The following is a 25,958-nucleotide window of genomic DNA, read 5'->3' as shown; positions in this document are numbered from 1 at the left end:
GATGTCTGGCTCTAGATGAGTGATCACACCATCGTGATTATCTGGGTCGTGAAGATCTTTTTTGTACAGTTCTTCTGTGTATTCTTACCACCTCTTCTTAATATTTTCTGCTTCTGTTAGGTCCATACCATTTCTGTCCTATAGAGCCCATCTTTGCATGAAATGTTCCCTTGGTATCTCTAATTTTCTTGAAGAGATCTCCAGTCTTTCCCATTCTGTTGTTTTCCTCTATTTCTTAAATAAATGGGCATGGCCATGTTCCAATAAGACTTTATTTACAAAAATAAGTAGTGGATTTGGCCCAAGAGCTTGCTGAGAGATATCCAGAAAGGTATAACAAAAGGTAAATACAGTTGATGTCTTTCAGTTTGGCACCTGGTTAAAAACAGATACCAAGAAGAAGTCCCCCAGCTCATGCCAATTCCCATAATGCATGCTGAATACACTGATATGACTATATTTGAAGATAACTTTCTTTGTTTTATTTTTTATTGAAGTATAGTTGATTTACAATGTTGTATTAGTTTCTGGTTCACAGCAAAGTGATTCAGTTATGTGTATATATTCCTTTTCATATTTTTTTCCTTTATGGATTATTATAAGATATTGAATATAGTTCCCTGTGCTGTTCAGTAGGTCCTTGTTTATCTATTTTGTATATGGTAATGTGTATCTGTTAATCCCAAATTCCTAATTTATCCCCCTCCCTTTTCCCTTTGGTAACCATAAATTTTTTCTGTCTGTGAGTCTGTTTCTGTTTTGTAAATAAGTTCATTTGTATCATTTTTTTTTAGATTCTACATATAAGTGATACTAAATAATATTTGTCTTTGATTTACTTCACTTAATCTCTGATAATTTCTAGGTCCATCCTTATTGCCGTGAATGGCATTCTTCCACTCTTCTTCATGGCTGAGTAGTATTCTATTGTGTGTGTGTGTGTGTGTGTGTGCCACAGGAGATACCTTTTTATCTGAACTGAGACTCGTGCTCTAATCTCCATTTTTAGTGATTTTCTGCCATCTAGAATCTAAGCAGTCTTAGAACTAGAAGAGAGCCACAAGTTAAGAACTACCCCTCCTTTTCTCAATGCCCTGCCCTGTTACCATTCCTCTTCCAGGTACTTGGGAGATTCTAGGAAGGCAATGGCACCCCACTCCAGTACTCTTGCCTGGAAAATTCCACAGACGGAGGAGCCTGGTAGGCTGCAGTCCATGGGGTCGCTAAGAGTCGGACACGACTGAGCGACTTCACTTTCACTTTTCACTTTTATGCACTGGAGAAGGAAATGGCAACCCACTCCAGTGTTCTTGCCTGGAGAATCCCAGGGACAGGAGAGCCTGATGGGCTGCCATCTATGGGGTCGCACAGAGTCAGACACGACTGAAACGACTTAGCAGCAGCAGCAGCAGCAGCAGGACTATAACAATAGCTTAGATTGGGAAATGCTATCTTTAATAGAGGTCTCCTCTTTATCTTTTGGGATTCCTACTATTTTTTTTTCAAATAAAATTTTTTATTAGTTCAACAGTATATACAATCCACATTTTAAAATTCTATTGACTAAATTAGTGTTTTTAAGCATTTAGTACTATGTTATGTTGCTTCAAGACAACTAAAATTAATATGTATAAAACCACATTTTCTCATTTTCTATTTTTCTGCTAAATTTACTCAAACATCTGTAAGTTTTATTAATTTCATAGCATTTTCCCCAGATCTCTCAAATATTTATTATATATTTTTATGTTTCATGGATTTTTGTTTAAAAAAGGAAAAAGACTCCAATCCTTCCTATGAAAGAGCTACACACAGATAGCTTTATGTTCACACATACCTGGTACAGTGGAATAAAACTTAACTGAATTTATTTCCCAATCCTAGTTCTCTTGCTCATGTGGTTAACACTCAGGAGAGAAGATAGGACCACCAGAAATAAATCAGTTGCCCAATTTAATGAAAAACTATGAAAGTAAAATATATTTTAGGAAAATAGACTTCCTGTGTGTATGATTCTTATCTTTTTCCTTAAAAAGAAGTTAAATGCTTTCATTAATTTACATCCCCAAGCATTCAAAGATTATGAGGTTTAAATGAAAGTGTGTCTCTTCCATCTTTCTAAATTCAGAATACTATCACCTCTAAAATACAAACCAGATCCTTAAGTGACCAAGCTTGATGAAGCAAGATATAAGTCTGAAATCTTACTAGAGGTTAAGACACCACAGTTTTACTTGTGTCTGAACCAACTCCACATAAACAAAAATAAAGTGAAACCCCAGCCTGAGACATTCTGGCACTGTCTAAAAGCGGGAAAGGGCTGCTCTCCTGACCCCAGCCTCCACTTCCTCCCAACCTAGACGAGTGGGTGTACCAGCTCTGCTGAGATGCCATATGCCACTTCTTTCTCTGCCTCACTAAGAATTCTGGCTCACCTCCTGGTTAAGCTATGATCCACAGACCAAAAGACCACTACGGTTTGGGGAATATCAGTGAAATATACAGGAAAGTGTCAAAACTCCAGCTCCCAACCATAGACAGTTTCAAACTTAATCTACCGTTTCCTCTAATTATGGTCATCTCTATAGTGGGAACCATGGTAAAATGTTTTAAAACTCTTCAAGTTTCCTCGAATTTACCACTTACACAATATTTAATCTGGTAAAGGCAACTGAAACTAAAATTAATCTATAAATACATTCCTAGCAGTGAAGAGAAGTCATCCAAAACCTTCAGAGGATATGACTTCAAGTCCTCAAATATAACTAGATAAATTGATTTCAATTTCATCCCCACTTGCCCACCCAGCCCTTGATGAACACAAGGCCCAAAAGCAAAAGGTACCCAAACAACACTAATTAGTCATCTAATTAAGAAGTAAAAGCAAATGATACTGTGCAAATAGTCAGAAGTTCCAATATCAATTTATTATTTATTGGGAGATAACTGTAGCCTCTCTCTTTTCACAGGCAAACTAACTGAATATTTAATAGAGCTTGCGGTATAGTTAACAAAGACCTCAGGTTCCCTGGTTTCCAACATCAGACTCTATTCACTAAAACCTGTACCAAGGCTAATCCGCCTCTGTTAAAAGTGGGAAAAACAAAAATAGACAATCAAGAGAAACCTGTTAACCTAATCACTTAAAATATCTACTGATACTACACATCATTTCCTTTTAGAATTGATGTACTTAATGTATAAAGTAATTAACTCCAATTTTAATAGATGAGAATTTCACAAGGACTTATTCAGTGTTTTAGAAATGGGGAATCAAAAATGAATAGAAAATTAAATAAATAGAAATTATAAAATAGAAATCATATATAGATATATATGTATAATATATACATGTGAGTCATGGTATCACAATTTAAATCCAAACTCATGTGTCTAATGATCTGTTAGCATTCAAAAACTATGGACTGAGAATTATGATGTGTACAGAGTTGCATTAATCTGTTACACCTATTATTGTAACAGATAACAGGGATATATGGTAACAGAAACATGTTTTTCCTTCATACAGTATCCAATACCAGGGTCCCTAGTCAACAGACAGTTCAAGCTATCTCCTCCTTGGATTTCTGCCCTCCAAAAATGCTTCATAGTTCTTTCCATTCAGCCAAATAGTGAAGAAGACTATGGAGGAGACATACTTAGTTTTGAGGCACTTCAGCTTGAATGTGAAACACAACTTTGTTTCACATTTCATTGGCAACAGCTAGTCACTCAGCCACACTCAGTTGCAAGGAAGGCTGGGAAGTATAGTTTCAGCTGGTCAGCTGCTTCCCAGCAACTACTTGAAGATTATGAATCTTCAGTGTACAGCCAGCAGTTACTTACCACAACTATTATGGTAGGTATATAAGTGCTTAGTCATTCAGTCACACTGGACTCTGCAACTGTAGCCTTCCAGGTTTCCAGTCCATGAGGATTCTCCAGGCAAGAATAGCAGAGTGGGTTGCCATGCTCTCCTCAGGTATCAGTTCAATTCGGTCGCTCAGTTGTATCTGGCTCTTTGTGACCCCATGGACCACAGCACACCAGGCTTCCCTGTCCATCACCAACTTCCAGAGCTTGCTCAAACTTATGTCCATTCAGTCAGTGATGCCATCCAACCATCTCATCCTCTGTAGTCCCTTTTCTCCTCTTGCCTTCAATCTTTCCCAGCATTAGGGTCTTTTAGAATTAGTCAGTTCTTCGCATCAGGTGGCCAATTTATTGCAGTTTCAGCTGCAGCATCAGTCCTTCCAATGAATATTCAGGACTGATTTCCTTTAGGATTGACTGGTTTGATCTTGCTGTCCAAGGGACTCTCAAGAGTCTTCTCCAACAACACAGTTCTAGAGCATCAATTCCTCAGCACTCAGCTTTCTCTATGGTCCAACTCTCACATCTATACATGACTATTAGAAAAACCATCACTTTGACAATATGGACTTGGTCAGTAAAATAATGTCTCTGCTTTTTAATATGCTGTCTAGATTTGTCATAGCTTTTCTTCCAAGGAGCAAGCATCTTTTAATTTCATGGCTGCAGTCACCATCTGCAGATTTTGGAGCCCAAGAAAATAAAGTCTCTCACTGTTTCCATTGTTTCCCCATCTGTTTGCCATGAAGTGATGGAATTGGATGCCATGATCTTAGTTTTTTGAATGCTGAGTATAAAAGTACTAAATGTAGTAAAACATAAGGCTAACTATGAAATATGCCTTTGTCTAGATTCTTGGTCCCTGTCAAAATATGATGAGTGATTCACTCAAAATTTAGCTAATCAAAACAACTAATATTTAAAGTCATCATATGTATTAAGTATGGGATTCCCAGGTGGCACTGGTGGTAAAGAACCCGCCAGGAGATGTAAGAGATGTGGGTTCAATCTCTGGGTCAGAAAGATCCCCTGGAGAAGTGGGTTGCCTGGCAACCCACTCCATTATTCTTGCCTGGAGAATCCCACGGACAGAGAAGTACAGTCCATAGGGTCAAAAGAGTCAGACACAACTGAAGCAACTTAGCACACACACATGTAATGATATTAACCCACAATCAGTAATCACTGAATTGCTGATTCACAACAGCATGAGATTAGGAGAGATATACTAACCTCCCATCACACTGTGTGGCTCATGACTATACCATGACATTAGCTGCACAGCATATGTGGAAAAATAAAGCTTTACATTTTTATTAGATTTGAGCCTATTAACGAAAATGTTATTCACCCTCTAAAGGACTTCTCATCAATATCATTGTAACTTACAACTTTTGCTGTATGCTTGTTTTTTTTTTTCAAGAAAGATTGGTCAAAGTAGAATGCTTCTAATTATGATTTACATCTTAGAAGTTAGTTTCTCAAAACTACAATTCACAAAGATACATATATACCTATGTTCACAGCAACACTATTCACAATAGACAAAACATGGAAACAGCCTAAATGTCCATCTGTAGATGAGTGGATAAAGATGTGGTACATATATACAACGGAATACTACCTAGCCATAAAAAATGAACAATGCCATTTGAAGCAACATGAATGGACTTAGAGATTATCACACTAAGTAAATTAGAACCAGAAAGATGAATACCATATGATATCACTTATAAGTAGAATATAAAATATGACACAAATGAACCTACCTATGAAACAGAAACAGACTCACAGAGAAAGGCTTGTTGTTGCCAAGGGGGAGGGGGGCAGGGGCGATTGGGAGTTTGGGGTTAGCAGATAAAAACCATTACGCAGAGAATGGATAAACAAGGTCCTACTGTATAGCACAGGGAATAATATTCAATACGCTGTGATAAGCCATAATGAAAAAGAATTTTTAAAAAAGAATGCATAAATATATGTATAACTGAATCACTTTGCAGTACAAGAAAATTAATACATTTTGTAAATCAACCATGTTTTTTTTCTTTAATAAAAAGATGCCTGATGAACTATGGACAGAGGTTCGTGACATTGTACAGGACACAGGGATCAAGACCATCCCCATGGAAAAGAAATGCAAAAAAGCAAAATGGCTGTCTGAGGAGGCCTTCCAAATAGCTGTGAAAAGAAGAGAGGCAAAAAGCAAAGGAGAGAAGGAAAGATACAAGCATCTGAATGCAGAGTTCCAAAGAATAGCAAGAAGAGATAACAAAGCCTTCTTCAGCAATCAATGCAAAGAAATAGAGGAAATCAATAGAACGGGAAAGACTAGAGATCTCTTCAAGAAAATCAGAGATACCAAAGGAACATTTCATGCAAAGATGGGCTCGATAAAGGACAGAAATGGTATGGACCTAACAGAAGCAGAAAATATTAAGAAGAGGTGGCAAGAATACACAAAAGAACTGTACAAAAAGGATCTTCATGACCCAGATAATCACAATGGTGTAATCACTCACCTAGAGCCAGACATCCTGGAATGTGAAGTCAAGTGGGCCTTAGAAAGCATCACTACAAACAAAGCTAGTGGAGGTGATGGAATTCCAGTGGAGCTATTTCAAATCCTAAAAGATGATGCTGTAAAAGTATTGCACTCAATATGCCAGCAAATTTGGAAAACTCAGCAGTGGCCACAGGACTGGAAAAGGTCAGTTTTCATTCCAATCCCAAAGAAAGGCAATGCCAAAGAATGCTCAAATTACCGCACAATTGCACTCATCTCACACGCTAGTAAAGTAATGCTCAAAATTCTCCAAGCCAGGCTTCAGCAATACGTGAACCGTGAACTTCCAGATGTTCAAGCTAGTTTTAGAAAAGGCAGAGGAACCAGAGATCATATTGCCAACATCTGCTGGATCATGGAAAAAGCAAGAGAGTTCCAGAAAAACATCAATTTCTGCTTTATTGACTATGCCAAAGCCTTTGACTGTGTGGATCACAATAAACTATGGAAAATTCTGTAAGAGATGAGAATACCAGACCACCTCACCTGCCTCTTGAGAAACTTATATGCAGGTCAGGAAGCAACAGTTAGAACTGGACATGGAACAACAGACTGGTTCCAAATAGGAAAAGGACTACGTCAAGGCTATATATTGTCACTCTGCTTATTTAACTTCTATGCAGAGTACATCATGAGAAACGCTGGGCTGGAAGAAGCACAAGCTGGAATCAAGATTGCCGGGAGAAATATCAATAACCTCAGATATGCAGATGACACCACCCTTATGGCAGAAAGTGAAGAGGAACTAAAAAGCCTCTTGATAAAAGTGAAGGAGGAGAGTGAAAAAGTTGGCTTAAAGCTCAATGTTCAGAAAACTAAGATCATGGCATCTGGTCCTATCACTTCATGGGAAATAGATGGGGAAATAGTGGAAACTGTCAAACTTTTTTTTGGCAGGGGGGGGCGGGGGGCAGCTCCAAAATCACTGCAGATGGTGATTGCAGCCAGGAAATTAAAAGAAGCTTACTGCTTGAAAGGAAAGTTATGACCAACCTAGACAGCATATTGAAAAGCAGAGACATTACTTTGCCAACAAATGTCCGTGTAGTCAATGCTATAGTTTTTCCAGTGGTCATGTATGGATGTGAGAGTTGGACTGTGAAGAAAGCTGAGTGCCGAAGAATTGAACTGTGGTGTTGGAGAAGACTCTTGAGAGTCCCTTGGACTGCAAGGAAATCTAACCAGTCCATTCTAAAGGAGCAGTCCTGGGTGTTCATTGGAAGGACTGATGCTGAAGCTGAAACTCCAACACTTTGGCCACCTCATGCGAAGAGTTGACTCATTGGAAAAGACCCTGATGATGGGAGGGATTGGGGACAAGAGAAGGGGATGACAGAGGATGAGATGGCTGGATGGCATCACTGACTCGATGGACATGAGTTTAGGCGGACTCTGAGAGTTGGTGATGGATAGGGAGGCCTGGCGTGCTGCGATTCATGGGGTCGCAAAGAGTTGGATACGACTGAGCAACTGAACTGAACTGAAACATCAATTCCTCCTCTGTATTGTATTCCAGAGTCCTTTAGGAAGCCTTCCTACCCAGAATGGTAGAACTAACCATTCCCTCCTCTGGGCCTTTACTTACCCTAAACATATCACATTCAAAGTTTTTGTAAAGAGTGAATATAATCATGTATATAGAAGTGACAACACAGTAGATGTCTTCTATTATAATTATGTGAAAAATTAAGGTTATAATACTGAATTCATAGATTGTTAAGCATATTAGACTTAATATATACTTTCAAATCTAGTACATTATAGGTGTTCCATCAAAATCTATATAATTCCCATTCTAATTATTTTGAATAGCTCTCCTTTTAATGAACAAAGGCAGAAACTCTGGAATTACTCTTTGTTACTACAGAAAAGATAAATTACAGGGAAGTATTTCTCAGAGAAAAAACAAGCAGAAATTTGCTAAGCATGAAATGGGTGAAAAGAGGAGAGGAATAGATCACAAACTTTGATTCTCGAATAATTTCATCATGTACAAAGTGAAATTAGTAGGTTTCTAAACCATTCTCATCCACAGATGCTTGAAAATGAAGAGGATATGAGTGTGGGAAAGGAAAATCTAAAAACATCACTAGATTATGCAGAAGCCTGATGTCCCTGATCTATTTGGCAACGAAATTGCCTCCTAAAACCACAGAGGGCATCTTCCAGGAAAGAAACAAGACAACCTTTTCAGTTACTTTGTCCTTGATCTCCTACTCTTGGTGTAAAAGAATCTGAAAAAAATTCACATAACCCATATTGAGAAAAACGTCTCTAGAAAACTCATTTTGGGGGAGGTAAGAATATAAAATTCTCAGACCATCAAAGATTGATTTATTAGAGTCATATGTTAGGAGGTATTTCTCTACTCTTTAAAAAAACAGAAAGGTTTTACTTTTATTAATATTGTTATAAAATTATATATAAATTTTTATCCATGATTTAAAAGATAGCAAAAAACACATGATAGTTTACTAAAAAACACCTTGAAGACTCTTCAACTTTTCACATTAGGGGTTCTTTGTGTTTAAATCTTCCCTTTTTACTGATGGACCTATTTGCAGGGCAAGAATAGAGATGTAGCCATAGAGAACACACTTGTGGACACAGCAGAGGAAGCAAAGAGTGGGATGAGTTGAGAGAGTAGCACTGATATATATACCCTACAGTGAGTAAAACAAATAGCTAGTGAGAGGTTTGCTGTGTAACACAGGGAGCTCAGCCCAGTGCTCTGTGACGACCTAGAAGGGTGGGATGAGGGGCAGGGTAGGAGCGAGGCTCAAGAGGAAGCAGTATACTTATAGCTGATTCACACTGTTAAATGGCAGAAACCAACACAGCACTGTAAAGCAATTATGCTCCAATTAAAAATAAATTTTTAAAAAAATCTTCTTTTTCTGGTTTTTAACCTGAACTTCTCTTACAAGCTTGACATCATCTCTATTTTTAAAACCTGTTTGTTTTTTCTATTGTTTTGGCAATATTTTATTACTCATGGGCCTATAAAAAAACAAAATTGCAAACTTTTAGAGCTTTTAAAAATCATCTTAATTAACTTTATCAAGAAACCTGAGACCCAGACAAGTTAAAGAGCTTGGCCAGAACCTCTTAGAGAATGAAAGAGGGGGCTGGCTCTTCAAAGTCTGCAATAGCATTTTTAAATGTATATAAAAGTTGTTCTGAGGACCCAGCAGTTGTGCAGCTCTCTGGAGCTGATAGTAAAATTAAGTGTTAGTTGCAGCCCCCATAGGTGTAAGCATTATTAAAGTCATGTTCCTTCATTCACTATTGTCCATTTACTGAGTACTGAGCGACTTCACTATGGCATCACTGACTTGATGGACATGAATCTGAGTGAACTCCAGGAATTGGTGATGGACAGGGAGGCCTGGCATGCTGCGATTCATGGGGTTGCAAAGAGTCGGACACAACTGAGCGACTGAACTGAACTGAATGTTTACCAATAGACTGTTTTTTAAGGAGCTGAATTTTGTTGCCTAATTTATTGAGCAATAGGATACAAAGTTTGGGGGATTTTGTGTGTGTGTGTATTTCTGAAATATTCTAATTTCATGTCTGAACTTTTAAAAAAAACTTCAAATGAGTTCCTTTTTATGGCTGAGTAATATTCCATTGTATGTATGTACCACAACTTCTTTATCCATTCATCTGTTGATGGACATCTAGGTTGCTTCCATGTCTTAGCTGTTGTATACAGTGCTGCAATGAACACTGGAGGACATGTGTCTTTTTCAATTATAGTTTTCTCAGGGTATATATCCAGTAAGGGATTGCTGGGTCATATGATAGCTTTATTCCTAGTTTTTAAAGTATTATCCATACTGCTCTCCATAGTGGCTGTATCAATTTACATTCCCACCAACAATGTCAGAGAGTTCCTTTTTGAGTCAGCTGTAGTGAGGTGGATGAACCTATTGCCTGTTATACAAAGCAAAGTAAATCAGAAAGAGAAAAACAAATATCATATATTAATGTATACATATGGAATCTAGAAAAATAGTACTGATGAATCTATTTGCAGGATAGGAAAGATCCAGACATAGACAACAGACTTGTGGACACAGTGGTGGAAGAGTGGGACAAATTGAGAGGGCAGCATTGAAACGCATACATGACCATATGTAAAGCAGATAGTTAATGGGAAGTTGCTGTATAACACAGGGAGTTCTACTCTGTGCTCCGTGACAGCCTAGAGGGGTAGGACGGGGGAGGGGGAAAGACCCAAGAGGGAGGGGATATATGTATACTTATGGCTTATTCATGTTGTATGGCAGAAGCCAACAAAATATCGTAAAGCAATTATCCTTCAATTAAAAATAAATTTTTAAAAAAAACCTTATCATCAACCCTTGTTTCCCTCCAATAAATAATTCCCTTCTTCCCTAGACTACATTTGAGTAAATAATTGAATAGTAGGCTTCCAATTAAATATAATTCCCAACTTCTCAATGACAGCAATAGCACAAGATCAGCTTTTTATGTGAACCTTTACTCAAGGGAAAAAATATTTACAGAGCCAAAAAGTCAAAATTGTTTTTTATACTTAGTAAAATATAATTCCAAATATCCAAATAAACTAGAAGTCAATATAATAAAGTCCACCAAACAGTTGGACACAAATTTTATTATATGAAAATTTTCATGTAATTTGTGGGAAAAAAAACATAATGTTCTTTATGCCTCCATACATTCTCTTACAGTGTTTATATTTTATGATCACAACTCACTCTTCATTTCACTTTAACACTAAACTTACTCTCTTTCTGGATACAAATTTTACAAGGAATTTGATCATGTTGACCTTTTGATTATTATCAACCAAGGATTAAACTAATTCAAGAATGGAAATAGTGTGGAAATGCTACAGATCAAGCCTTTCTGATTCAAGTCATTCAACATGCTAATTCTGACTGCTGGAAAATCTTACTCAGAAAAAAATAAGTGTCAGCAGCATGTTTGACTATGAAAAGCTGGAAGCAGGAGATTCCTCAGTGTCTTAGTGTCAAGAACCCGCCTGCCAATCTAAGTGACCCTCAGGTTCAACTAATCCTGTGAGCCACAACTATTGAGCCTGGGCTCTAGAGCGGGGGGAACTGCAAATACTGAAGCCTGGGATCTCTAGAGCCCGTGCTCCGCAACAAGAGACGCCACTGCAACGTGAAGCCCAGGCATTGCAACTAGAGAAAAGCCCAGTAGCAACAAAGACCCACCTCGGCCAAAAATAAGTAAAGTTATTCAAAACAATTAGAATGACGCACTATACATCTCATACTTTACAGAACAGTCTCTGCCACAAACCATTTTATCCTCTCATCTCTGAACATGCCAGACGTGTTCTCTAACCATGAATTTACAAGCCTTTATTCTGAGTGAGCCTTGCGATCAGTAACCTCTTGAGCGAGTGTGTTAAACAGGGAAGAGTCCATAGCTTACACCTGGGGTTGCCGAAGACAACACAGCAGAAAAGAATGTTTTTCTTCTCTTGGCCTCTGTGTCCCCTGTTAATGTGTAGCGGGTCATTGTTGGGAAATATATCCTCACCTGACATTCCAAGAAATGGAGGGCCTCACGGTTGTTTTATAGCTCAGTCATTTAAATGCATGAACGTTCCATCCTGCCGGAAATCACTGACGCAGCCAGACTGTGAAGTCCTTCTCAGAAACGCTGCCACCGTGTGGTAGTTTGGAGCTATGACCGGAAGAGCCAATGGGTCATATGGTTCATCTCAAGATGGCTGGGCTCCAGCAGAATCTATTCCTATAACTTTCTAACTTCCTATTAAATCATTCCCGTGGGCACAGAGTAAACCATAGTGAATCCTGTGGAAATCTTGGGTTTTTTTTTTTAGAATGTGTGAGCTTCCCTCCACTACATTGACAATATGACAGTTATGCGGGTAATGTGTTTAAAGGGAAACAACAGTTTTTAAGAGCAGAAATAAGAAATCTGTTTTTACAACTTTATAACCTATGTTTTCATATTTTATAGAGATAGCTGCCATTTGAGTTGTTAAAATGTGTGCTTAGAACCCACAAATCAAAAACATCAATTTATTTGAAATGCATCCAATTTAAAAGAGACATATTCCACCTGCTCCCCACCCTCAGCCTGCCACCAAATACCTACAAACCTATGGATTTAATCAATTAAATTTTGATTTTTTAAAAATTATTTTTTATTAAATAATCAAAACATTATTAATTAATATTTATATTAAAAGGAAAATTGGGGGGACTTCTCTGGTGCCCTGGCATCTAGGATTCCACACTCCCAATGCAGGGGGCCAGGGTTTGATCCCTGATAAGAGAATTAGATCCCACATGCCATAACCAAGAGATCCTACATGCACCTAGGACCTGGTGCTGCCAAATAAAAGTTTTCTAAAAAGCAATTTTGGTAAATAGGAACTGACATCTTACATAGGGCCATTTATAATAAATAGGGCCATTTATCTTTACTCTCACTTTTTACATGATTCTTACAATGGAAGTGTGAGATAAATGAATAGTGCAATCCTCATTTCACAGCTGAGAAAGATAGATGAAGAGGTTAAGTAATCTTGAAACACTATAAAATGTTTAAAATGAACTGAGAGCTCTGCTACCCCTAATTTCTGTTCCAATATTCAACCTTCATCCATAATTTTCTTTCAAACACCTTTTAAATGCCCAGTACAGTTTTATTAATATAGATTTTTATTTTCATATTCAGTAACCAATTTTGTATATCCTGAGAGAAAAATTAGAAAATGACAAGAAATCTAAGCCAGTCCTTCAGAGGCGTGCAAATTATCCTGTTGACATACAGTATAAAAATCTTACATCCGATCTCATTACAATAAACCATTCCATTTAGAGTTGATACAAATCATGACTACTTTCTTCTCCTAAAAATCTTAATAATTCTTAACATACAATTAAATATGGTTAAAATATGCAGGGTATTTGCAAATATGTGGGAGGTATTTTTACTTTTACGCATTCTAATTCACTTAAATCTCCCCCAAACCCCACGAACTCTGCATTTGACCGAGGAAGAAACAAGTATAGATATGCTAAATGATTTGCCCAAGGTCACACAGCTAATTTGTGCCGAGTAGAATTCAAAGCCACATGCTGGCTCCTGAAACAGCACTTTCAAGCAGTAACCCTGCTCTCGGTCATAAACTGCTTTACTTCTGCCACACTGAGAATAAATTACCATTCTTTTATTTTATATAGCAGTTATCAGATCCATCAGCTCCAAATAAGTCAAACCATGCAACAAATATCCATGTCCTTGAAAGTCATTGTGAATCCAATTTAATGAACGTGACTGGGGATTTTAATGTTTCTAATGCCGTTTGTCTAAATGACAAGCTGTTGCACACTTGAAACTCAAAATGAAGCTTAAGTAAAAATGGAGGAAGGGTATCTGAACTCTTTGTATGTATCTGAACGATAGCCTGGTACCTCTTAAATAAGTATAATTCCGTTGCATATATCACATTAATCTATTATTTAAACCAAAAGAAACAAGACTATTCTGTTTAATTTTATCTAGGACTGATTTAGATAATATTTTCTTCTAACTCAGAAATAAACTCTTTTCCCTCCCCCTCCGTTTTCATGGGCCCTCTAGATGCCCTTCCAGGATGCTGAGAGTCAGTGCTATGAACGAAAATGATATTGTACATAAGTAATGTTTTAACTGCTGGGTAGTGGGTGTTTGTGTGTGTGTGCGCACGTGTGTGTGCATATGTTTGTTCTATGACCACAAAACCAGAGAGGGAAGTGTGGGAGCAAGGGGGCTGGGTAGTGGCAAAAGCCTCATGACATATCTCTCCGCCTCCTGTGTAGGTGGAGAGCATCTGGAGCAGCCTTTAAATTCTGCGAGATCCTGGTTGTCAGCAGCAGGGAGAGCAGGCCAGGAGGGCAGCACTGAGCACTGCATCAGCCTCCCAGGGGACTGGACTCTTCTCTGCCGCTGCAGACCAAGGTAAGCCTGCAGTTTGCTACATGACTTCTGTCTTCTCTGGGCGCTGCCTCATTTCACTGGGAAGGTCAGTTTGTAAGGAAAAGAGTACAATGGTAAACGCTGTTAATCAGACTTGAGTTGTTCTTGTCTTTTGAATATGCATGCCAGATCCAGCGCTGATATCCTGCAGGAAAGGTGACTGGTTATTTTGAAAGACAGTCGACTATAAAACTTAAAAATATTTCCATGGAGTCCTCAAAAGAACTGAGACTACATTTTTCAGTCAGGAAATAAAAGAAAAATTCTATGCCCCTTTGGGATGATTGCATATACATCATTTTAAATGGATAGATGACCATGGGACATTGAAAAGGAAAATGCTCTTTAGTATTCATATAAGCTGATGTTAATGCTAATTTTTAATGATTTGATTTATCCCTTTTTCAAGGAAAAAAACCTTTTCTGAATATTTTCACCTCTGTATTTAGCTATTAAAATTTCACCCAAATATCTATATGATACTGTTTAGACTTACAAATAGAAAAGCTGTTGACTTCAGTGTTTTCGTTTTCATTTCAAACTTCTAGAATACCTTGACTTACTAACTTTAGAGACAGCTTCATTTCACCTAAGTAATACCTTTTAAATAATTGAAACTCACATTTGAAATGCATATTGGAAAATGGAGACAGCAAGTTTCTCTTTCTTATATTTATTATCTCACTTTGTGTTTTTCTTCTCTGAAAAATAAATATTCTCATTCTTGCTTTATTATTTTAATTCAATTACTGCTGATCTGTTTTTAGGTTTAGATAGCTGGAGATAGCAGGAAGTAATGGTGTAATCTCTGAAACTCTAAATGTTAAAGTCGAATAAATATAGACTTGTAAAATTCCTTTCTCCCTTGCCTAATAGTGAGAGATGGAAAATAGAGGTGGCAGTACAAATATTAACTCAAAAGATCATAATATTTAAAAGAAATTAGTTGAGTATTTCCACACAAAATACATATTTATTTGTGATGATTTTGTAATGTGGTAGCCTAAAAAAAAGTATCACTGTTTTAACCTTAGAAAAGATAAAATATTTCTTACAAAATATTTTGCAGGAAAAATCATGACCATGAGAATTGCAGTGATTTGCTTCTGCCTCTTGGGCATTGCCTCCGCCCTTCCAGTGAGTACAACTGAATCTTTTTTTTAAAAAAAAAGTCCTTAAAATAAATGAATTGTGTGTTTCAATGTTGCTAGGAACACATTCACACTGTAATCTTTCTTCACCTTTCTATTTCAAAGGTTAAACCGACCAGTTCTGGCAGCTCTGAGGAAAAGCAGGTAAGCATCTTTTCGGTTTATTATATAGTTATTTTTGCAACTGCTGCAAGATGTACTACAAACATATGACAATTTTACTTATTTGCACAAATAAAATAACTGAAAAGTATTTATTGGGTGCCTGCTAGGGTTCTAGTGCAGTACCAAGCATAGAATTGCTTTTAATTAATACAATCTCTTAAAACTAAACTAGATTTCTTAATACAATAAAATGATGCTTTAGGTCGATCATTTCTATCAAATGAGTTCTGTGAAGTTCTGTGACTTTTGTTTCCATGAGTCAACCTAGTTCTAGAAGTAAAAAAATCCATCTTTCACTTTACTTAATGGCAAGCTAAGTATAAAATTCACTTCACGTATTGGAGAGTTGGCATAACCATAATATTCACAGTATCTCTGAAGATATTTGCTAAGAAACCCATTATCTTAAAAAAAAAAAGTATATTTATGCTGTTTGTATCTATTTTGCTTATCAGATGACTTTAGATTTTTCTAACCAAACATAAGACCAAATCAAACTCTTCATAATTATTCCACCCAGCACCATAGATGTACCTGTCCCTCCACAATAGGTGAAACCATGCCAGCCAAACAACAAATGGGTATTGTCCCAAGGAGCTGGAACAAAAAGGCACACAGGGTTCAATTCCAGATAAACAGAATAAAGGCCAATATAGAGCTGTCTGAGGTCACTGCAGTTAGATTGCTCAATGAAGATGTTAGGAGAAGTACTGCAGTGGGTGTTTGGATATGCAAATAGGCATGTGTAAGTGTGTCTGTTTTCCAACTGATCTAAGAACACAAGTATTGAATCACAATAGTAAGCCAGAAAATTAACATTTCCAGAGAAAATAGAGGTCACACTCTTTGAGGCAAGAATTAGTGCCTTTTTAATAGAATAAAATATGGCACATGAAGCTATGGCAGTGTAAGTGGTTAAATGTTAACTAAGAGATAAGTGAAGAGCAGAATCTTCTAGAATCCTAGAAATGTAGAGCTAGTAGGAAGTATGGAAAGTCTATAAAGAGACACCCCTGAAGATGAAAACACTTGTTATCTATGAGTGATATGATTACTGAACAATTTTAGTTTGTTTTTCTTATCTGTATGTTCTTCATATTACTTTTTAAAAATTATAAATTTATCTTATAAATACAGATAAAGGATGATTACATATATCAGGAAAATGTATTAATTATATATCAATTATAACATTTCTGTAAATATTATATATATATTTATATAAATATATATTTTAAAGAAAAAACAGGGAAACTTTGAACTCATCTACAGCAATAGTTTTCACATTTTTTAGTTAAAGAAAACTCTTCTTTCAGCAAAAACCTTCATAGAAGTCCAATATAAAACTGCTCTGGTTAGAGCCAGACATGGGGAAACCCAAAGTGCTACTGACTAGTTTCCTTCCTTTCTTCCCCTCCTTGCCTGTGAAAGAATTCTTGGAACCCCTAGGGTAACTCTTCTCAGTGACAGAGATGTGAAGTGATTGCCCTGGGCCATGCAGCCCACCAGATGACACTTATTTAGAGCAATTTCCACTCCTCTGCACTAGCATCTTATTGCCATTTCCCAGATAAATAATTTGGCTGAGTGAAAGATCATTCCATTCATGTCTTTGGCAGCTTACAACAAGAGAACTTTTATGCAATGGTGTTGATATTATATTTCTGCACTGTCCACAGGTAGCCATAAACACATGTGACTGTTGGACACTCACAATGTAGCTAGTGCCAGAGAAGATAGTTTTCTTTATTAACTTAAATAGCCATGTGTTTCATGGCTAGAGGATACCATTCACGACAGCACAGCCTGGGAGAGTTTCTTGTTACATAGAGGAAGGAAAAAAGGAAGACCAGTGCTAATTAAGGGCAGCTCTGCTTTAGTTGTGTTTCATCTGAGGAATTTCAGCTATCAGACATAGAACAGGAAGGCAGTGTATCATCAGTGTGAGGAGCCATTGGATTTAAACCCTGGCTCTGCTACTTACTATCACTTAACTTTATTGTGGGCTTCCCATCTGGTGGCTCAGATGCTAAAGAATCTGCCTGCAGTGCAGGAGACTCGGGCTTGATCCCTGGATCAGTCAGGAAGATCCCCTGGAGAAAGGAATGGCTATCTACTTGCAGTATTCTTGCCTGGAGAATTCCGTGCACAGAGGCTGAAGGAATAATAATGATGATGATGATGATACTCATCTCAGGATTAAATGAATTAGTATTTATAAGTCACTTTGAAAGTGTGCCTGGCTTACATTAAGTGCTATGTAAAAGTCTGTTAAATGAATCTATCAGAAAGAATAATTATGAAAGACATCACTAGGTTCTAATTGACTAAATAATGCATATTATGCCTATCTGTCAAGATTGGGGAAGAATAGTTGTTATTTCAGCTTATCACTTAGAGACCCCTGTTTCTTTAAAAAACAATAATAATAATGACAAATATGCAACTCTCTTTTGTAGCTTAACAACAAATACCCAGATGCTGTAGCCACATGGCTAAAGCCTGACCCATCTCAGAAGCAGACTTTCCTAGCACCACAGGTATTTTTCATTTTAATTAACTCTAAATATTAAAATTCTCACAATTAAAGAACAACCACTCCAAAAAATAGCCACCAAGCAGGCCATTTGGGCTGGTTAAATGGATCCTTCCTGCCTGTTGCGCTTCCCTGATAGCTCAGTTGGTAAAGAATCCGCCTGCAGTAGCTTCCCTGGTGGCTCAGACAGTAAAGCATCTGCCTGCAAATTGGGAGACCCGGGTTCAGTCCCTGGGTCGGGAAGATTCCCTGGAGAAGGAAATGGCAACCCACTCTAGTACTCTTGCCTGGAAAATTTCCATGGACTGAGGATCCTGGTAGGCTACAGTCCACGGGGTCGCAGAGTCGGACACAACTGAGCAACTTCGCTCCACTTTCCTGCCTGTTTGTAAAAGTGAGCTTAGGACACCAATGGGTCTGTCAGGTCTTCCCGCTTAATCCTTCCAGCAGTGAGGCTAGAAAGATAAGACCTGCTTTGGATGGAAAAAGCTAACTTTTGAATAAAAAGTTAAGTTGTATGGTGTACACTGATTTGTGTCTTTTCTTCTTCAGAATTCTGTGTCCTCTGAGGAAACTGATGACAACAAACAAGATGTGAGTTTTCACTTTGATTCTGATGTCTGTTGTGCCTTAGACTCAGGAAGGCACTCTTTCTCCTAATGACATTGCCCAGGTTCAAATTCTGGCAAAACTCCGTTAGCAAATCCTCCAGGAACTAGTTTTTATTGGGACTATTCATATATTTGCTGAGCAAAGGGATAAGTTAAATTTGCTTTCCTTAAGATTCTATTTGAAGATACTGAAAATCTATAAGAGAAGTTAGAGAAATGACCCAGGATATTGGCAAATCAGAAGTGTAACAGACATTAACTGGTTAACTGAGCTATAGTTTCTACACATGGATAAGAGAGTCACCTTTTGCTTATCCAGGCTAATAGGGAGGTGATTTTAGTTTCCGGGGTGTGCATTAATACATGGATTCTCTGATCCCCTGAGAATTTTCATTTCAAATAGAAAAGGTAATCTCACAATTATGTATCTGTATTTATTGGATCATTGAATTTGGAAATTAGTGTTTAATATGAACCAGGAAAAACAGTATCATTGATATAAGTATTATAACTCATACGTTTGGCTTGAAAATATCTATGAAATTAGTTTTTATGAGAAAGCAAGAAAAATGCCTTAGAATAGGATTCCATTTACCCTTGTGTTAACGGGGAAATTGGAATAAGCTCATTTTAGCGTTTAAAAGCCATTAAGTGCTTTGTTGTGAATACAAAGATTCTAAAACTAAGTAAAGATAGTAAAATGCTAATGCAGTATAAAGACTAAGGGGCAATAAAAACCCTGACACCCATTTTTCTGGCCATCTTGATTTCCAGACCCTCCCAAGTAAGTCCAATGAAAGCCCTGAGCAAACAGACGATCTAGATGATGATGATGATGAAAACAGCCAGGAAGTCAACTCTGATGACTCCGACGACGCTAACCCTGATGACTCTGACCACTCCAACGAGTCTCACCATTCTGATGAGTCTGATGAAGCTGATTTTCCCACTGACATTCCAACAATCGCAGTTTTCACTCCACCTTTCCCTACGGAAAGCACAAATGATGGCCGAGGTGATAGTGTGGCTTATGGGCTGAAGTCAAGATCTAAGAAGTTCCGCCGATCTAACGCTGAGGTGAATCTTGAACAGACACATCAGATGGTTATGATTAGAGCCCAGTTCTAGGAAACGAGAGTCTGCATGCTCACTTTCGTATTCCTTCAGCAAGTATTATTACTTTATGATCACTGAATACAAAACCTTTCCCACTTGGTTTTTGCGTTCAAGTCCACATAATTTCTCCTTAATTTTGTCTCTCAATCACAATGCAATTTTTCCAAATCCTGCTTATAAAGCACTTATTGTATTCACTTTTTTAATTAAAAAAGACCGGAAAAGAGTTATTATTTTCACAATATAGTGGTCATATCTTGAAGTTAAACACATAAGAACTGGAGAGTTGCAAATCACACTGACTTTATAGTCAAAGGATCTGGATATGGCGTATAACCTTGCCATTTACTACTGACCTTACTTTTAACTTTCGATCCATTTTCTCTTTATGTAAAACAGATAATGAGACCTACCTCATAGATTTCCTCACATACATAATTCATGTACTTATTAAACTAAAGGAGATGACATAATGAAAGAACTTGGTTTTTTAAAAGGGAACATGCTAGTATTTTCCTTTTTTGCTTCAGCCAAATTTAGACATTTTTATAGAATACTTCGGTGTGGAAGTTAGAAGGCGTTAGAGAATTACAGTGCTTCCCTCCCTAGCTGTTCACTGAATTCTTCTCCTGTCTGTGCTGTGATTCAGAGTCCAGATACCACAGAGGAGGACTTCACATCACACACAGAGAGCGAGGAGATGCATGACGCACCTAAGAAGACGAGTCAGCTGACTGACCACAGCGAAGAGACCAACAGTAACGAGCTTTCCAAAGAACTCAAGCCAAAGGCCAAGGATGAGAACAAGCATTCCAATCTGATCGAGAGTCAGGAAAATTCCAAACTCAGCCAAGAATTCCATAGCCTTGAAGACAAGCTAGACCTAGATCATAAGAGTGAAGAAGACAAGCGCCTGAAAATCCGCATTTCTCATGAATTAGATAGTGCCTCTTCTGAGGTCAACTGAAAGGAGAAAATACAATTTCTTACTTTGCTTTTAGTAAAAAGAAAAGGATATGTTAAAGCAGGGTGGGAGACAATATGAAATGTGTATTTCTCAGCTTAGTTGGTGAATGTATATGTGTGTAGATCTGGAAACAGATCATGTTTTTGATCATTAGTTTAGTGTGTGGCTTCACGGTAACACCCTTATAAACTAAAAGCTTCAGGGTTTAGTCTATGTTCTTTCCACATAAAAAATGCAAACCATCACAGCATTTTAATGTTTGCTACCCTTTTATGAATAGAAATTCATGTAGAAGCAAACAAAATACTGTTACACACTTTTAAGAAGGAATATAAAATTTCATGTCACTATGATCTTTTGTTTTTTAAATTAGTATATATTTTGTTGTGATTATTTTTTCTGTTGTGAATAAATCTTTTATCTTGAATGTAATGAGAGTCTGGTGGTATCAGTTGTGTTTCTTATTTGGTTTCCTACAGTGGCCTAGCAATTATAAATGTAATCATTTTAATTACATTAACATGCTGGACATAATACAGAGCAATCTAAGACCTGCTGGGTCAATTATACAGACTCTGACTGAGCTAAAGTTCTTGTCGAGGAAAGAAGAGTCAAGCAGGGGCTGATATTCAATCAGGAATGCTCTAACCATGCAAGGGTCCGTGGGTCACTTCCACTCGATGAAAGCAGCCTTTTTCTAATTTTCACAAAGCTGATACAAAAGTTAATAAGGGCTTCCCTAGTGGCCTAGTGGATAAGAATCCTGCCAATGCAGGGGACATGGGTTCAATTCCTGATCCAGGAAGATCCCACATGCAGCCCGAGCACCACAACTACTGAGCCCACATGCCTAGAGCCCGTGCTCCACAACAAGAGAAGCCGCCACAAGAAGCAGTTCCTGCATTGCAACCAAGAATAGCCCCCACTCCCCACAACCAGAGATGGCCCGCGTGCAACAACAAAGACCCAGCAGCCAAAAAAATAAATAAATCTTTTTTTAAGAAAGAAAAGCTAATGAGTGCCTAGATGCAACAACAAATCAATTTTACTGTTTCTTGTCATTCTCCATCAATTCTCTCAATATTGGTTCCTTGCCCTTGGATGACAACTTGGTGGTTCCCATAACTATTCTGATCGTCTGTAGATATTGAACAAATAGTCCTTTTTTTATTGGAAAAAACCTAAATGCAGTTCCAGCTAATACTCAAAATTTTCAACTTCACTCAAAACTAAAAGTTCTGGAAACCTGAAGTGGAGCACGTGCCTTTATTTCATGCTTTGCTCCTCTGCTCTTCCTAAAACTAGAAACCCCATTGGAAAATTTTTAATTCTTTATTAAACAACTCTTGGGATAAAGTGGAAAATTTTTCATTGCAGAATTTCTTTAAAAGTGTTGTAATGAAATGTAAACTCAATAGAGTACAGTTAAACTGGTGATCACAGAAAATCCATAGCCTTAAATTCTTGCAGCAACAACAAAATAAAAGAAGGAAAATAAACATATAAATACATTGAGTTCCCATCTTAAAAATTAGAAAAGAACAACAAAGGAAAAGAAAGCATAAGGAAGGAAATAATAAAGTTAAAAGTAAAAGTAATGAGGTAGAGAACAGAAAAGCAATAGAAACTAATCAAACAAAATGCTGATCCTTTGTTAAAGGAACAAATCAACACAACAGATAAACCACTAGCTGACCCAATAAAGGAAGAAAGGGAGAAAACACAAATAAGAAATAAAAACAATGAGACAACCAAGGACATGACAAAATTTTATAAATCAAAAGCGACTCACTTTGCACAAGTCAAACAGAAAATCTAAGTGAATCGGATTATTTCCTAGGAAAATACAATTTACCAAAATTGACTTTGTTAATCATAGAAAACACAAATGGAAATTTTCTATAGTGGAAAAAGAAAAAGTTATCAAAGAACTATCTATAAAAACTAGGCCCAAATGATTTTACAGTGGAATTTTATCAAAACTTCAAAGACTAGATAATCTCAATACCATTTAAATTGTAGCAGAAAAGGAAAACTCTCAAATGACCTTTATAAAAACAAGTATTACTTTGACACAAACCTGGTAATGATTGCAAACACATACACACACACACAACTATAAATCAGTCTCACTTGTGACTGGCAATGGGAAAATCCTAAATAAAATGCCAGCAAACACAATCTAAAATCAAGTTTAAAGAATGCATCATAATCAGGGGGATTTATTTCCAGAAAATGATGCTTCAGTATTAGTAAATTCATTCCTATAATGGACCATATCATTAAATCTAGATAGAAAGATGTCATATGATTAGATCTCCGTCCGAATACTAGCATCATTATTAATGGAGAAGCATTACAGGTATTTCCATTAAGAACAAGGACCAAGTAAGCTTCTCCTTTCTCTCTGCTATTATATAACATAGCTTTGGAGACATAAGCTAGCAATCATAAGCATTTAGCGGCATAAGAAGTGAGAAATAAATTACATTTTTATGTAAACTAATACTACACCTAGAAAACTCAGAATAAGTACTAAAAATAACAACTAACAAGTTCTGTAAGGAAGCATGATATAAAATTTAGCTGAAAGCATATTTACAAAAAACACTAAGTGATCATTTAAAAGATACAATGTTATTAATATAGAAACAAATAAAGATATAATACTTAACAGAAAATGTGCTAAAACTATTTTGGAAAACTGTGAAACACTCCTGTAAACCAAAAGAAATGAGGCCTGAAACAAATGGAAAGGCTCTGTTTATTCTCACACAGGAAAATCCATCGTTAACATATCAATACTCCCTTCATAATATATAAATGCAATGTGATTCCAAATAAAATAAAAGTCACTTTTTCCCTGAAGCTATACAAGCTAATTCTATAATCCATATGGAAAAGTAAACATACAATAATATGAAGGAAAATCCTGAAAAATAAAAGCAGTAAGCGAGAACTAGCTCTAACAAATATTAAGACCATAAAGCCTTCCTAATAAAAACACTGTGGTATCAGCAAATAAATATATTTGTTGTTGTTCAATTGCTCAGTTATGGCTAACTCTTTGCAACCCCATGGACTACAGCATGCCAGGCTTCCCTGTCCATCACCATCTCCTGGAGCTTGCTCAGACTCATGTCCACTGAGTCAGCGATGCCATCCAACCATCTGTCCTCTGTCATCCCCTTCTCCTCCTGCCTTCAATCTTTCCCAGGATCAGGGTCTTTTCTAGTGAGTCAGCTCTTTGTATCAGGTGGCCAAAGTATTGGAGCTTCAGCTCCTTCCAGTGAATATTCAGGACTGATTTCCTTCAGGATTAACTGGTTTGATATCCTTGCTGTCCAAGGGACTCTCAAGAGTCTTCTCCAACACCACAATTCAAAAGCATCAATTCTTCAGCACTCAGCCTTCTTTATGGTCCAACTCTCACATCCATACATGACTACTGGGAAAACCACATTTTTGACTAGATGGACCTTTGTTGGCAAAGTAATGTCTCTGCTTTTTAATATGCTGTCTAGTTTTGTCATAGCTTTTCTTCCAAGGAGCAAGCGTCTTTTAACTTCATGGCTGCCATCACCATCTGCAGTTATGTTGGAACATAATAAGATAAAGTCTGTCACTGTTTCCATTGTTTCCCCATCTATTTGCCATGAAGTGATGGGACCGGATGCAATGACCTTCATTTTTTGAATGTTGAGTTTTAAGCCAGTTTTTTTCATTCTGCTTTTTCACCTTCATCAAGAGGCTCTTTAGTTCCTCTTTGCTTTCTGCCATAAGGGTGGTGTCATCTGCATATCTGAAGTTATTGTTATTTCTCCTGGCAATCTTGATTCCATCTTGTGCTTAGCATAACGTATTCTGCATAGAAGTTAAATAAGCAGTGTGACAATATATAGCCTTGACGTACTCTTTTCCCAATTTGGGAGCCATTCTGTTGTTCCATGTCTGATTCTAACTGTTGCTTCTTGACTGAAATAAATAGGTAGAGTGAACCAAAAAGCAAGCTATACCAAATCTACTTATGCTTTGATTTTGCACTTTCCAGCCTCCATAACTGTTGGTATTTGTAAGGCACCAGTCCATAGTAGCCCAAACAGACCAAGACACCACCATTAGTCAAGTATATTGGACTCCCAATATACTTGCTTTAATTGTCAGTTCATCACAATAAACTGCAGGTAATATCTTTATTAATTGTTATGGCATACCAAAGAAGACAAGAACTCATTTTCCATTGGTAAGTGGTTTAGCACTATACTCAAATCCAAGGACATGACCAAGTTAATCCTGAAACTGCAGTTTTGATTGCTGGTACCATTAAAGACCATCCTCTGCACTGTATCGGTTAAGATTCAGTGAGAAGACAAGGAACACATCAGTTATTTTAAGAGGGAAAATTTAATATAAAGACTTATTAACAAGAAGCTGGGGATGAACCAGAGGACATTTTTTTTAAAAAATCACCTTAGCAATACCATAGGATTACCTGCTTACTCAGTCATATCTGACTCCTTGCAACCCCATAGACTGCAGCCTGATAGGCTCCTCGGTAGATGGAATTTTCCAGGAAGAATATACTGGAGCTATAAAAAGGAACACATCTGAGTCAGTTCTAATGAAGTGGATGAACTGTTATATTATACAGAGTGAAGTAAGTCAGAAAGAGAAAGACAAATATCATATATTAATGCATATATATGGAATCTAGAAAGATAGTACTGACAATCCTGCTTGCAGGGCAGCAAAGGAGACACAGACATTTGGGGCACCGTAGGAGAAGGAGAAGGTGGCGTGACTTGGGAGAATAGCACTGAAACATATACATTATCATATACAAAATAAACAGCCAGTGGAACAATGTATGATGCAGTGAACAAAAAGCCAGTGCTCTGTGACAACATAGAGGGGGAGGATGGGCAGGGAGGTGGAAGGGTTCAAGAAGAGTGGTTCA

At 37.2% G+C, this 25,958-nt stretch overlaps 1 protein-coding gene across 1 annotated transcript in view; it reads left to right on the top strand.

Annotated features, from left to right (window-relative positions):
- Positions 1-21,438, top strand: part of SPP1 (secreted phosphoprotein 1) — a 58,450-nt gene extending 37,012 nt beyond the window's left edge. The window contains exons 2-8 of the mRNA XM_040237891.1: positions 14,299-14,437; positions 15,525-15,592; positions 15,712-15,750; positions 18,231-18,311; positions 18,860-18,901; positions 19,693-19,995; positions 20,684-21,438. Coding sequence (XP_040093825.1) covers positions 15,533-15,592; positions 15,712-15,750; positions 18,231-18,311; positions 18,860-18,901; positions 19,693-19,995; positions 20,684-21,001 — 843 coding nt within the window. The 5' untranslated portion in view covers positions 14,299-14,437; positions 15,525-15,532 and the 3' untranslated portion in view covers positions 21,002-21,438. The remainder of the gene's footprint in view (positions 1-14,298; positions 14,438-15,524; positions 15,593-15,711; positions 15,751-18,230; positions 18,312-18,859; positions 18,902-19,692; positions 19,996-20,683) is intronic.
- The last annotated feature ends 4,520 nt before the right edge of the window (positions 21,439-25,958 follow it).

Source organism: Oryx dammah, unplaced genomic scaffold, assembly GCF_014754425.2.
Source record: "Oryx dammah isolate SB20612 unplaced genomic scaffold, SCBI_Odam_1.1 HiC_scaffold_3, whole genome shotgun sequence".
Lineage (NCBI taxonomy): Eukaryota > Metazoa > Chordata > Mammalia > Artiodactyla > Bovidae > Oryx > Oryx dammah.
The sequence above is the reverse complement of the archived record's forward strand: the minus strand, read 5'-3'. Positions and strand labels throughout refer to the sequence as shown.